The 14,567-nt window shown below is 33.5% G+C and overlaps 1 protein-coding gene across 1 annotated transcript in view; it reads right to left on the bottom strand.

Moving 5' to 3' along the window:
- Window positions 1-14,291, bottom strand: part of Smp_067620 (hypothetical protein) — a gene marked incomplete at both ends in the record, with an annotated part of 35,524 nt that extends 21,233 nt beyond the window's left edge. The window contains 9 exons of the mRNA XM_018788501.1: window positions 602-707; window positions 1,810-1,966; window positions 3,053-3,214; window positions 7,048-7,170; window positions 7,887-8,141; window positions 9,838-10,049; window positions 11,934-12,217; window positions 13,711-13,898; window positions 13,938-14,291. Of these exons, the coding sequence (XP_018654037.1) occupies window positions 602-707; window positions 1,810-1,966; window positions 3,053-3,214; window positions 7,048-7,170; window positions 7,887-8,141; window positions 9,838-10,049; window positions 11,934-12,217; window positions 13,711-13,898; window positions 13,938-14,291 (1,841 nt within the window). The remainder of the gene's footprint in view (window positions 1-601; window positions 708-1,809; window positions 1,967-3,052; window positions 3,215-7,047; window positions 7,171-7,886; window positions 8,142-9,837; window positions 10,050-11,933; window positions 12,218-13,710; window positions 13,899-13,937) is intronic.
- Between the last annotated feature and the right edge of the window lie 276 nt (window positions 14,292-14,567).

The following is a 14,567-nucleotide window of genomic DNA, read 5'->3' as shown; positions in this document are numbered from 1 at the left end:
TCAAGACGGTTCTACTGTATTAAACTGAAACTTGGAGAACTACCACAACCATCATCAGAAAGGTACAAGTATTTATTAACAATTGTTTACGTAAAATACTCAATGTCCGTTGACCGGCTACCATCAGCAATAGCCTACTGTGAGAGAGAACAAACCAGCTTCGATCTGAGGAGGAAATTAGGAGATGTTGACAGTATATAGGACATATATTGCGGAAATCATCAAACTGCATCACGAGGCAAGCCCTAACATAGAATCCTGAAGGTAAACGGAAAAGAGGAAGGTCAAAGAACACGCTGTGCAGAGAATCGGAAGCATGCATGAAAAGGATGAACAGCAACTGGAAACGGCCGAGAAGAATTTCCCAGAACAGAGTTGGATGGAGAATGCTGGCGAGCGGTCTATGCTCCTCCAGGCGTAAGTAAGTATCACTGCCTTAATAAAAATATTTATTAAGTCGGCCACAATAATACAACTTAAGGAATGAAGAATATGGTTTCATGTCATCTTACGGAAGTCTGGTTAGAAGAAAACCGATAGACAGAAGTACACAGTAAAATAACTAATTCTTGCTCAACTTTACAAATCAGATCACACTTACGGTAAGTCTAATTGATTAATCATTTCCATGGGTTGTGTAATGCGGCTTTTTAAATCACTTGCCCATTTTAAATTTCCTGATAATCTAGGCATATTTTTATGAATTTCTGAATAATAAGATGGTTGTTTCTTGTTAAGACCAGGTTTTACATCATCCTTTTCTTCTGGTGATTTATCACCTGTTTGTGACTTGTTATTTGCAGATGATGTTGAGTTCAATGACAGAACTGATAATGGAGGAAAACAAAACTATTCATTTATCTTTTATATATTAAGAAATACAAATCAGATTCAGAGTAAATACAATAAAAAGTGGAATATGAAATAACATAAAAATTTTTTGAACTCTAGTATTTTGTAGTTCTGTCTGCAGTTCGTTTATGGTTAGTGCCGGTCCCTAGGCCGGATAGAGGAGGAGTTTTGGGCAAGGAGTTAGCAACCCTATTCCATGTAACAAATCAGGGGGATAAGTCATAATTTACGGAAATCATCGAATCGCATCACAAAGCAAGCTCTAACTTAGAATCCTTAAAGAAAAAGGTAAAGAGCCAGACCGGAGAACACGTGGGATCAGAAATTAGAGGTAGACATTGAAAGGATGAATAGCGCTTGGCAACAACTGGAAAGGAGAGCCCAGAACAGAGTTAGTTGGAGATCTATGGTGTACAGCTAATGCCTCACAAGGGTTAACAGGCGTAAGTAATATTTTATAAACAACTAGAAAATTGTGTTAAATGATTTACTTGTAAAACTAAAATAAGATGTTGGTAGCTATTAGTGATGGATCGATTTCAGAAATTTTAAAACAATGTGTTTACAACAGTGATTAACGGTTATTTGTCTTCTGGCCACAAACTTGTTTTATTGTAATTCCACTTTCAATATTTTACTTCAGTGTGTAGCATTGTACAGAGATTCATAATATAGTTTATATGAATAGATTATTATATACTTGCGTCTGTTGGTGGAAAAATGAAGTGGCAGAAAACACAATAGTCATAGTAATGTTTCTTTTTGAGCTTTAGAGCGTTTCCGATGATGTTATGCTACATACTTTTCGTTAAAGCTCGTGAGTAAATATTAAAGTTAAAATACATTACTAGTTATTTAAAACCAATTCAAGAAAGTCATTGAAATATTTTAAACGATTGGGAAACAAATAAGTCGCAGATTTTTTTTTGAAAATTCAGCTTTTAACCAACTACTCACTTTCTTGTCTAGATTTTTCACCAGCTACATGATAGTCATAGATATTTTTCACTGTATCCATTTCTTCATTTAACATTTGAGTTAATAATTTATATTTAGGTTGAAAGCTCTCCTTGATTATGGGTCTGTCCAGTAATGTATGTAGAATACTGATTAGCTGCAATACAATTTAGTTATAAATTTAAATTCGTAATTAGATGTATGAGATAGGTTTGTGATATGTGGATAAGAATTGATGCCTGAAGAACTCGGATCTTGGTAGGATTTGGGAAAATAATTTCTGTCTTCCTAATATCCGTCTTAGTCACGAGTACCAAATACCAATTAGTTTCACTTGAGTTAACAAATATTACCCTATCGTATGGTGTGCTAAGATGGTCAGGACACAAACGGAATACATCTATCATTTGAAGTTAATGTTATTACCAGCATAGTACGAAGTTAAATACATTATAACGATTAGGGTTCGAATCCTGCAGGTAGCATCAGTCTGAAAAGACTGAGATATGTCCTGCTAACGAGTATCAACTATCGCATAGCACAGTTTCATAGATTCCTTCTGGTTGTCTCCCAATACCTAATATTAAAACAACCCAACTGACTGATTTAATACCTGTTATGACTAAGGTATCCGGATTAATAACTTTCATTCTATTCAAGCCAATAACGATTGAACCAAGTCTAAGATACAGATACATTGGCCATCTAGCAGCAATAACATTCGACAATTGAAGGCAAATGAGCTGTGGTGGTGGTAATCTCTATGAAGTAAAAATGTTTGTAGTATACACACAGGCGAAGTTTAAGGATAGTTTTGCCAAGATAGAATATTATCCATTTTTGATGAGAATTGACAGTCCATCCCAAATGATGTATTGCCAACAGGAGAAAAGCAAAGTATAATAATTTTGGTCATCGATCTACCAACCAATAAAATATATTATCAGTCTAATTTAGTTATTTGACTAGTTGAGTAATGAAAGGTAATGAACAGGACAGGTTGTTGATACTTTAAGTGATTAAACTATTTGATAGTCGGACGTTGTAGATCAGAAAGTCAAGCACTGAACTGGTTGTTTGATTACTCCTACTTCAAGTTCTGCGATGACCGAAGTTTACTTTGAGTCAGCATGTATTGTTACTCTTTGTGATAAAAAGAATTTTTTAATAATTAATTAACAGATTGTATGTTACTGATTATCATTTGAGTAAGCTAAAATTAATTTCAAAATTTGTGAAGTACCTTGAGAAAATGTTCTAAAGCAGGGCAGTCGTCTATGGCATGTTCAATCACATTAGACAGTCGATGTTCTAAATCTTGAACATTTTTGTTAAAATCTGAGAAATCCTTACAAAATTCTTCATTCATAGGATCCAGAACATCATATGTTCTATCATTGAACATCTAAAGGAATACAGAATAGTTGTATAGGATAATTCACAGTGACATTATAATAGACATAAATAATTAGAAATAATAAATACAGCATTTGAATACTAGACAAACAAAGAAAATTTCTAACCAGTCGACTTCTTATAATAATACAATAAATGAGAGTGACTGGTTTATGACAACTTCGTCCCAGAATCAAAGCTGAGGAATGACCTCGGAGAGGATCACGAATATAACAAACACATATTTACCGTTCAATCATAAATGGAACATTTAAATACGTCAAATACTTCCGTTTCAAAGATTGATTCGACCTAATTTTCTCAGGAGATTTTTGATCAGTGTTAAGAATCGATATAATATTTCTTAATGTTCTACATTTAAGCTATGGTTACCAATTTACAAATCTAGGATGAACCACTAACTGAACTTGACACAAGAAATAACATTTTAAGTCCCTGTTAAAGCTTTAAGCTCGTGTACTTTTCGTGGGATTTTATTCTCTTTATGAGTTTATAGGTGTCTATTATCTTATTATGAAATCATATAAATAAATTGAGGCATTTATCAAGGATATCCCTATCAAGGAAAACACTGATATTAGTCTAAAGCCATCAAATAAAAACCTGACTACATTTAGTTTGACTAAAGATTATAGAATGGCTGAGAGTTTTAGCCCTTTCGTTTGTTCAGATAGTTTCAGTATCCATGGTTAAATAGTTGAATTTTAGTCAGCTTTTGCCATTACTGATTTAGTTAATCTATTTATCTATGTACTTCTTACCCAATTTTTCTCTGTCTTCACTTTTAATTTTAATGAATGTAACGACACGGATCAGAGCACTCATATATTATCTTCATAGTTAATTCTATCATTTAATTAAAAAATTATAATTTTTATAAGTGATGGTGAAGATAGTTATATTAGATTGTTAGAGGCTTAAGATCTTGCAAAAAACAAACAGCAGAAGTTTTGAGATCGCATATTTTTACGTTTTTATCAATGTTAAATGTCATAGCAACAAAACTAATTTTTTCTCAGATCAGCAATTAAGTTTAATCAGTTACGTATTTAAGGTTTAAAGTAGTAGTTTTCATAAATAAAAGATTTAGTTTCTTAGTTTAATCTAAGGTCGCATTAGCAAAGCAATGAACGATATATATTGTTGAATATGTTGGATAGGGGTTTAAATGCCAGGTTAAAAAATAGGTAAACAAAATGATATCTTGGTAGAGGCTAATGGATATAGCATGGATAAATTCAATTTCCGTAATCAGAAATCAGTCGTGAAAGCACTTCAATAATCATCAGAAGGGGTTTTGTGGAGATTTAGTATGTTTCATAGTTGAAAGCATGAGTCAATTGAAGCTAGACCACCATGGAAAACCTGGAAACACTGGACGACCGTTTCGTCCTATCATGGGACTCCTCAGCAGTGCGCATCCACGAACCCGCTCTCGCGAGATTCGAACCCAGGACCTACCAGTCTCGAGCCAGAGCCCTTAACCGATAGACCACTGGGCTGGCACCCAACGGTGTTAATGTTTAACTTCAACTGATCCACGAAGTTGAGCAACCATTCACCAATTGTCATCAGTGAGTTCCTATCTCACGACAAACGTGGTTTGCACTCCACCAGACATTAACACCGTTGGATGCCAGCTCAGTGGTCTATCGGTTAAGGGCTCTGGCTCGAGACTGGTAGGTCCTGGGTTCGAATCTCGCGAGAGCGGGTTCGTGGATGCGCACTGCTGAGGAGTCCCATGATAGGACGAAACGGTCGTCCAGTGTTTCCAGGTTTTCCATGGTGGTCTAGCTTCAATTGACTCATGCTTTCAACTATGAAACTTCAATAATCGTTTTTATTCAGTTATTTTTTAAATAAGTCCATTTAGTCATACAATCAAAATTCTTTTTTACTGGAGATCAAAGTTTTAAAGTCTGGTAGTTAAAAGAAATTATTAGTAATATATAGTTTGTATAAAGATTATTTCAATTTGAGCGTAGGTTCCCTCACTGGCTGATATCATTTAAAAAGCCTTTGTAAATCATTCAGTGATGGACATCTATTTATGTCTAGCTTGAGATTTTTAAGCAATGACTACAACGATCCAGTATCTTCAGTACTTGTAGAAGGTACTTTGCCTTTAGACTACTGTTTCAGACTTCAATCATTAGCATTTTCAACTTGATTTGATTTGGTACACAGCATCACAATCATTCAATTATATCGGTAGATAACTGTCACACACTTGACATGATTAAACTTTACCAGTCATGAGTTGTTGCTAGAATTTCAAGAACGTGTCCTGAATTCAGTTAATATTGTGTGTCACATAGTGGCTACGCATTCGTTACGAGACAGGAATTTTCTTCGTTCTATCCAACGTGGATTCATTATTGAGTACTGTTGAAGTTTCCTAACCTAGGATTAAGCTGACTGGTTTTATGGTTTTTCATCGAATCCCAGTCTGTGAGTGACGTTAATTATCTCCTATTTATTAGTGAGTTTACTTGATCAAGATTTCATATTTATTGGTAATGCATATTTGAAACCTAAAGTAATCAGTCAGTCTTTTAGAGCGGATTTGGATTTCATCATTTAAATCAGGGACTGACCCTAGTTGGATAACTAGGAAGCACTAGACAACAGTTTCAAGCTAGTGCGGGAATTATCAGCAGTCTCCATATATAACCTCGCTGAGGATCAGACTCAGGATCTTCAGGCCACACGGCCACCTAGTGAAGAATCAGCTGAAATTCAATGGTCTTCATGTCAAACTTTAATTTATCCTATACAATAAGTAACCATCTTCCGATACCAATGGCATGTACTGCCTTACACATGGCATGGTTGAACTCCACTGGTCACGGGTTCTGACTAGAACTCCAGAAAACAGTCATGGTTATTATTACCATAGGGTATTTTTTAATTGACCCTAATGAAATTATGGAACTTGATTTCATGAATTCGGCTACTTGCTAACCAATGACACAAAGGCTAAATTACAAGGAGCCACCGAGGTGAAAGTTACGCAGATTAAATAATCACACAAATACAACCCTAATCAACTGAATTCAATCAACAGAGATACTGAACGAAAAGTTAGTCACTAACTTTCTGCCTAATCAAAAACAATCAAATACTTTGAAATGGAGGAGTTTTAGGTTTTCCTTTTAGTGGTGAAATGATTTGAGTTGGTCTTAGTCTCATGTTTATCATGATGAATCATTTTTGACATTCGTTTCCGAATAAATAGTTGTTTTTTTTACAAGCTAAAATGGATAAAATAGAATGAAGTGATCTCCTAATATATTGCATAAATATTTCTTATTATATTAGCTTTTCAAACTGTTTAAGAGGATTTGATCAAAAGTTGGCAGGATGTGTGGTAATTTTTTTAACTTCATTGGTTTCTCAAACTATGATTCAGTATAAGAGTTATCAGTAAACAATATAACATGTTTAATTTTAACAATCAGACTTATGGAGTATACAAACTATGTTTATTGCCATTCAGTTCTCTGATATGGATGAACGTAAAAAATCATCTGTTTAAGATGATATTTTTGCAATATTGACTCAATAATTTTTAAATGAAATTAATTGACTTAGTAGATTCTGTAAAAGATTGAAAAATCAAAACATTTTAAAGGACAAATCATACCTATTTCAACCCTTCACATAAATATAAAGATAAACAGTTTAAAGGTGAATGATTCTCTATGTAGAGTAAAAACGATGAAGAAATTAAAAATGAGGACGGTAAGATTTTCAAAACAAAAAAACTAAAGTCTGCAAATAATAATGGAACACTTTAAGTTCTACTACCATTCTGCTTACCTTGTATGTATTACAAAACGATTCATAAATTTCTGTGACACGTTGATTTAATGAACCGCCTTCAATTCCACCAAATACTAACTTTTCTAATTTTAAAAATTCAATAGCTGTTGACACTAAATGCTGTACAGGAAAAAATTAAATATATGAAAAACATGAATAAAAACTCAAGTGTGATGTTGGATAGAAATTCTTTCTTATATTTTGCTAGTTTTAAGGATATCAAAAGTCATTTGGTAGTGACTAAAAATCATGGATGGGTTTATTCATTGTTTTTTTCCACACTTAGCATTCATATATTAATAATATAGTTTTATTCTCTATTGTTCATATTATTCTTCCTATTTATTTACAAACACTTTTATATATTACTATGATCTAATTTTTCATACTTCTTTCTAAAAGAATTTCAAATGTTTCAAACTGCTTTTTAATCATTGTCGCTAGGTCGGGCGACCTCGACCAACACTAGGGACCTAAACAATATGGTTTTACTTGCCGATAAAAATGTTCACTTGGTATGAAAACATCTCAAGTCTAAAGGAGGTCAATTCCAGTCCGAATGACTCATCAGTAACGTCTGTGACTGTAACACCAAATGATATTAGTTCGAATCCCATAGATCATATCACTTTCTTAAGGATTTAAAATATACCCAGCTGATAAGTTCTGAGCATTCCGAAACCTAGGTCCAGAGATCTCCCCCACGATTAAGTCTAAGCAATTAACATCAAACTCTCGGATACTATTTTAGCCTACATTCATCAACCAATTGAAAGGAAATTCGTGTATAAAATTAAGTGTAAGAATAAGAAATTTATGATATCAAAGTTACTTACATGTACTGATTTAACACGTTCAACAAATGAATCATATCGACTAAATGCTAGTTCATTTTTGAATTCCCACAAAGTAATTTCATCTGAAATATTTAGTCTTTTAGAAACTGTTTCAAAATATTTAGGTAAGTTTTCACGATGTTGATGATATATATTTTTAAATTTATGTAATATCTTCAAAGTATATTCAATTTTAGGTTGAATCTCTTCAGCTTCACCTTTTAATATATCATAGGGATCTAAATTTGTTCGACACTAAATAAAATAAACAGTTGGGGAAACGATGGAAAATGACAATTTAACCGGTTTATACAAGCAGGATACTGTCTGAATAATTTATAAATGGTTCAGAAGCTAATTTATTAATGATTTATTGTGAATAGAATCAGTTTATATTTTTATTATGAGTAGAGACTTGAGTGTGACAAATTGAAATTCATTTTTAGAGCAGTCTCACGAAGAAGCTAGAGAATAGTAATATTTGGGTTTTGCTTCTATGCAAAGCCAAGTTAAATATATGTGTCTTAGTAGGGCGTGATAAGCCTTCTAAAAAAATATAAGGAAAATGACTGTCAGCTAGATAGTGTTTGAAATCTTTTGAATGGAATGACCAATATTAGACAGATATTTCTCACCAACACGAAATTACCCTAGATACCAACTAAAGTTCACTTTATTATTTGTGGGCCAAAAAGTAAAAACCGGTTTACAAATAATCCTAGTAACCATCAAAGTATCAGAAAGTACTGCATAATGTTTTACTAAAAGTCCACAAAAGAATAAAGGGAACATTGAAAAAAGGATAGGTTATATACAAGAAAGAAAGAGTCGCCAGAGGATATATTAGATAATGACTAAAATACGTAACATGCTTAAATAAAAAAATAGGAGGAAAAACGATTTCCATTTTAACAAACACGTAAAAACCAGCTACATAGGTTGAGAGTTCGACATTTATAGGGTTTGAGTTACATTTATGCAACGTTCGTGAATAACCAGTTAATTGGAAGCTATCTGAGCTAGCATACTTAATGTACGACCATCCACATGATTAACATAGGTAGATTAATTGCACAGTAAGTTAAAGGGGGGAAGACTAGCTCCTTAATTCATATCAATTTTAATGCATAAAAAACGAAACACTTTCCTTTTTAAACAATATATTTCACTATTTCAGGAGAATAAGAATATAACTATCCATTAGTTCAGGATTGAGTATTTATGAGAGACACTTTTTGTGAAATAGATCTTAGGACAGAATTCAAATCAGACTTGTGGTCTAGAAAAGTGCATCGAACATAATTAACACTTTTTCTGAACTCAATGTCGAATTATAAAATGTAATGATAGAGGAATCAGAATTACTTCCCGAGTGTTCTTAAATGAAGAAATATTGATCGGAATGATCATCCGATGGTTAATATGTTTAAAGCATTTTGAAAAGAAATAAGATGGGTAATTTACTTGATCTGAACAACTTACCTTAAAATCATAAGCACAGTCTTTAGCTGTGTCTTGTTAAGTAGCTATGAAGTTATTATAATGTTAAATTTGTCGTATTTTCAGGTCGAGCAAACGATGATCTTTAATTCACTCTGTACCTAATCACTTATTTAAATTTAGAGCTCAGCTTGAAAATCTGTCTTGTAAGAAGTTTTTATCTATATATGTTTGGACATATGTTAGTCTTTAAATTTCGAATGCATCAACTTATCTTGCAATATCAGGTTGGTAAATATTGTAGAATATCTCAACTTAGAAAACACAACTGTCAACAAAATAATGAATTATGAGAAAGAAAAAAATGTGTAGAGTTGACCCATAGAATATACGTAACCAGATAGTTGTATTTTTAGGGTAGATTTTAACAAATACATGAATCGCGTTCTAAATACTTACATTCAAACTACCAACAAATAGTCATTCAAAATTATTTCAATAATTATCTCACTTGATTAATCATTAAATTACATAATTCCTGCAAAAGAACTAGTATTCTTGCTGGTTGTCGGTAACCTTTAGAACTAGCCCATACTAAACAGATTAGATCAAAAATAGGTTCAATATGTTGTGATAACTGGTCGAATTCAGCTTGCTCCATATCTTCTAATCTTGTACGCATCATACTTAAGTGCATGTCAATATCTTGTGCTTCACGTAAAGCTATAATAGAATGATATTAAATTTAAGGTTATTGAAATAACTACCGCCAGTGAAAAAAATCGGAAACTGTTGTTATAACTGAATTGACCTGATGAGTATATACTAGTTAGTCGAGTATTCTCGATATAAAAATATTATGTGAAGGACTGATGGTGATCATAAAATATTTACTATCATAGAGTAATACATGCTATAATCATGGTGCTCAATAGCGAAAAATTGCAAAACAGTTGTATCAAAGGACAGTTTTATGGGAATCGTCCACTTTGAAATGTGTATGGAACTATCAGTGTCTGTAATAAAGACGTTCAAAATGGCTCATAAAGTAAGACTCCATTTTGAGATGGTGAAGAATAGCTATGGCTCAGAAATGGGGATTTAGAAAGTATTTTTCCTACTAAACTAGATGGTTTTATCGCTAACCTGTAATCGCCTTTTTTGGAAGACATCAGCTTATGCTTCAATAAATGACCTACTAGAATTCCTCCGTAATTAACTAATCTCTGTACCTGAAATTCGGTTGGTTGTTATCCAGAATTGTATGACCATTATTTGCACATTTATTTTAGTTGTTTTATTCCCTAACCTGATTTTTGATCTTGTAGTTGTTAATGCTTTTTTTATCTTGGCTGATAGACTAAGTCGACTTCCATGTTTATTGATTAATGCTTGACCGGGGTTTCAGACTTCTAAAAACTCTCTAGTTTACTTTGTGCTTCCCTCATCTAATACGTTTGCATCTTCCTGGTCGAACCCATTCCCATAACTTTCCACAGGCGTTGATATAAGCAAAGGTGTTTAGCGTCGTTTAATAGCTAGATGGCGTTTGTATAAATGTAGCAGGTGAGAACAATCACTTTGTTCTATGTTGGAATTTTATGTAGTTTTTACGGTTTATCTCGTAAATTGTATTTGGTTTGTTTTCGTTTTCCGCTGTATTTCTTGACTTGAGTTGTATGGACTGTATCGACTTAGTCGGTTTTTAAGCTATAACTAATCCTAGCACCGCTATTAACACGTTTGGGGTCTGGAAGATGTGCTTTGTTTACTGACTTTGATTTTTATTTTGTACTTGGTGATCGGTTTTAAAAACTCTTTTGATGAAGTTTTGTGGGTAATCGGTTCTCAAAATACATCTGTTAGTTACCTCATTTCACTTCTCTGTGTACTGAGGGTGCTGCAATTGCAGTGTACGAAAACTTAGGTACGGTAAATCAAGATATTATATTATGGAACATCACACAGTGCCTTTGCAAAATATGAAAATCATCCATCAGATACATAATTTGTATATTTTTCCTTAGTTATCCTTTACATAATCAATCCTTCTTCCAATTCTTTTGTTAATTTAATCACTTTCTGTTTCTCTTCCTCTTATCTTTACTTCAATTTTCTGCTGGTAAGTGTTCCACTTCAAATTCCCAATACATACTTCTTACGTCTGTCCTCATATGCAGCGCACGCCACACAATGTGTTTCCCTGTTTTGAATTGAGTTCGTATACAGTTTTCCATATTGTAGAAGTTATCAGAATCAATATTAGAAAACGTGGAACTCAATTATATCTCAGTTCAACACATGCTGATCAAATATTCAATCATAATAATAACAACCTAATGGCTCACAAACAAAACTGCGTACGAACTCTATTCAGAACCTCTAGCGCACGGAGAACACAACAAGTTCAAAACTACATTACTTGCAGTTCTGCCCCCAACATTGTTAGGAGGATAAAATTCTGCACTAAAATACGTCGTTTTGTTGAACACATCAACTTAACAAATTTTACTGTGTCACACTAAATTTACCGACATAGCTTTACTGGGGAAACATCAATTTATTGGCATAGTGATAGTAAATTCTATTATAGAAACATGGACTAACCTGTTACAATAGATTTAAACATTTCTTTAAATGGAACAAAGTAGCTACTATTAGCCTGCTCTAAAATTTGCGCCATTTGTTTGACTTTTGGTGTACATAACTGAGAATATATATTTTCAAGATTTGCTACTTTTGCCTTCCAAAAATCCAGTTCTACCAATGGAGTGGGATGTGATCCACTTAATAATGATTGAGATGAGTCTCTTAGTAATACTTTATGGATTTGATGTGACCAGTCAATGACAAGTGATTCAATAGCATATATAAAGCTTCGATTCACCTTACTAGAGGGTGAACAGTTAAAAAAGAAACAGTAATTGATGAGTTCTTTTTAAACACATGAGTTGATATTTAACTGTAAGAATCAGTAGTTGAGGTCAATAACTATTTGAGTTAGCCACTAATAAGTTAATGGTAACTGAATACTTAAGAAAATAGTTTATTTAGTCTAGAAGGATTTATTATGACGAATAAACTTGTGAGGTATCTATGTAATAAAATGGAAGTTCGGCCTTAATACAAAAGTTTTGTAAGATTTTAATAGATGGTAATCCAAACACAAAAAACTTATTTATACGTTGTAGGACCCTCCTCAGTTCCATCTCCCTTAATTACTTAATGTTATTCCAAATTTTATCATTACCTACTTTTAAGAATAGAAGCGTTCAACAAAACGAAAAACATAGTGTATAAGTGCATGCAACATAGTGTGTTAGCGTTCTAAAGTGGAGGCCTTATATTTACGATTTGTAAGCGGAAGACATAACAGTTTGCGCCTCAGTTCCGATGATTATCTGGAGTCTTGTGAAACAAAAAGTCCTAATGAATGTACAACTTGTAATGTTCGTAAATCTCCAGGTCCCAGTGGCCATTTACCTACTGTTTTACATAAAAGACAAAGAGCAAACTTCTGCGCGTACTTCTTGACTTGCACTAGTGAATAACATGACACTTCTTTAGCAAAGCTGTGATATTGACAAGTGACGTTTAATTGCCAATTATACGACGCGTACCTAATCTGCTCGGCGTTATGAAACAAATATTGTGTATGCAATGAAAGAACACGACGATAAAAGCCCCAAAGCTTCTAAGAGGTTGTAGGGTCACTGAATATCGAACAGATCATTGATCCCTATCAAAGTCAAGGATAGTCAACGCGCATCAATAAAATTATATGCCATGGACCGGCCCACGCGGCAGTGGTTGTTCTTTCACTTCTGTACTTCCGTGGTTGTACCTTAACTAATATATTCTTGTAATAACGTCCTTTGTGTTGTACAGTCTCCATAGCGTCCATGATCCTTTGATGCGTCGATGGTTCAAACCACGTAAGGGCCGGTCGCGAGGTGTGACTTCAGCGTTAGTTGGTTCGTCACCATTCTCGTCTAACTATAGTAGGCCCCCAATCATTTCGACATAGAACATCAACGTTGATGTTCTACAAGGTTTTTGTGAGACATCTGAATATAAAAAAACTGAGTTTGTGGTGCATATCAGGCGAAAGCCGTGACTGGAATGAAATATTTTTCCGTAAATTGCTGTCAGCTGTCAGTATCGATTCGAAGATTATTCAGCTCTAAAAAATCTGGAACCTTATGAACATTAAAAAAAGTAAGCATACATACATACAACTCAATTGAGCAATATGCCGAGTCAATAAATGAGTACTGTGCCACAACTAATCTCGATCATTAAAGACGGATTTAACAGCCAAAACATAGAAATTAGGTTTTTATACGCAGATCAAAACAGGAAGATTTAATGAATAAATATTTACCCTTCTTTAACATGCTCCTTTAATCGCTCTTGTTCAATTGGTAGAGGTAAAAATGTCTTCCCTTTTGCCTGCCCAACGACAATATCGGTCTGCCTTTTCAGACCGTGTGCATATTTTATGACGTCCTCATAAACAACAGATGGCCAAGAACTGTAGTTTTTCTTGTTAGACAAAACAGGGACAAGAACCTAAGAGAAAAATGTCAACAGTCACGATAGTTCATTTACTTCGTCAACGAATACGGAAAAATGATCCAAAGGACTGTATGAAAGATCACCATAGAAGATATATTTCGTTATGACACCGTCTTTAGGGATTGCCTCCTTTGACTTCTTCATAAAAAAGCTAGCTTTGGACTTGGAACCAACAGGAAATTCATTTTCCGCTGTTAAAAAGCCACTTGGCATCAAAAGAATGAAAAGTTGTGTAATATCAGGCTTGTCAAAAAAATTGGTAATTTTTTGTTTAATATCATCGGTATTCCACAATTTCATCCACTTATCATTTTTAAGTTTATGTGAAGTCAGAATATACTCAGCTATAAATTCTGCCCTTTTATCATCCAAAGCGAGTTCAGACATAGTCATGTATTGATGATTCAAAAGCTGAAATGCATAATGAAGATACGAACTGCAATTTGCAAAAACGACTATTTTTAAAAATTAGAATCGTTGCTATAGCATCACTGATCATTGTCGACTGATAAAAACAAAGCCGCTGTATGAGTATTTTTATATTATTCCTTCAATTTATTGAAAACAAAATAAATTCCTTGATTTTAATGTGAAGATGCAGTTATATCTTCTCCATGCATTGGATACCATAGTAACCCAGTGTATTTCATGTTGTAAATGTGA

Source organism: Schistosoma mansoni, chromosome W (genome assembly GCF_000237925.1).
Source record: "Schistosoma mansoni strain Puerto Rico chromosome W, complete genome".
Taxonomy (NCBI): domain Eukaryota; kingdom Metazoa; phylum Platyhelminthes; class Trematoda; order Strigeidida; family Schistosomatidae; genus Schistosoma; species Schistosoma mansoni.
This window is presented reverse-complemented; position numbering and strand designations above follow the sequence as displayed.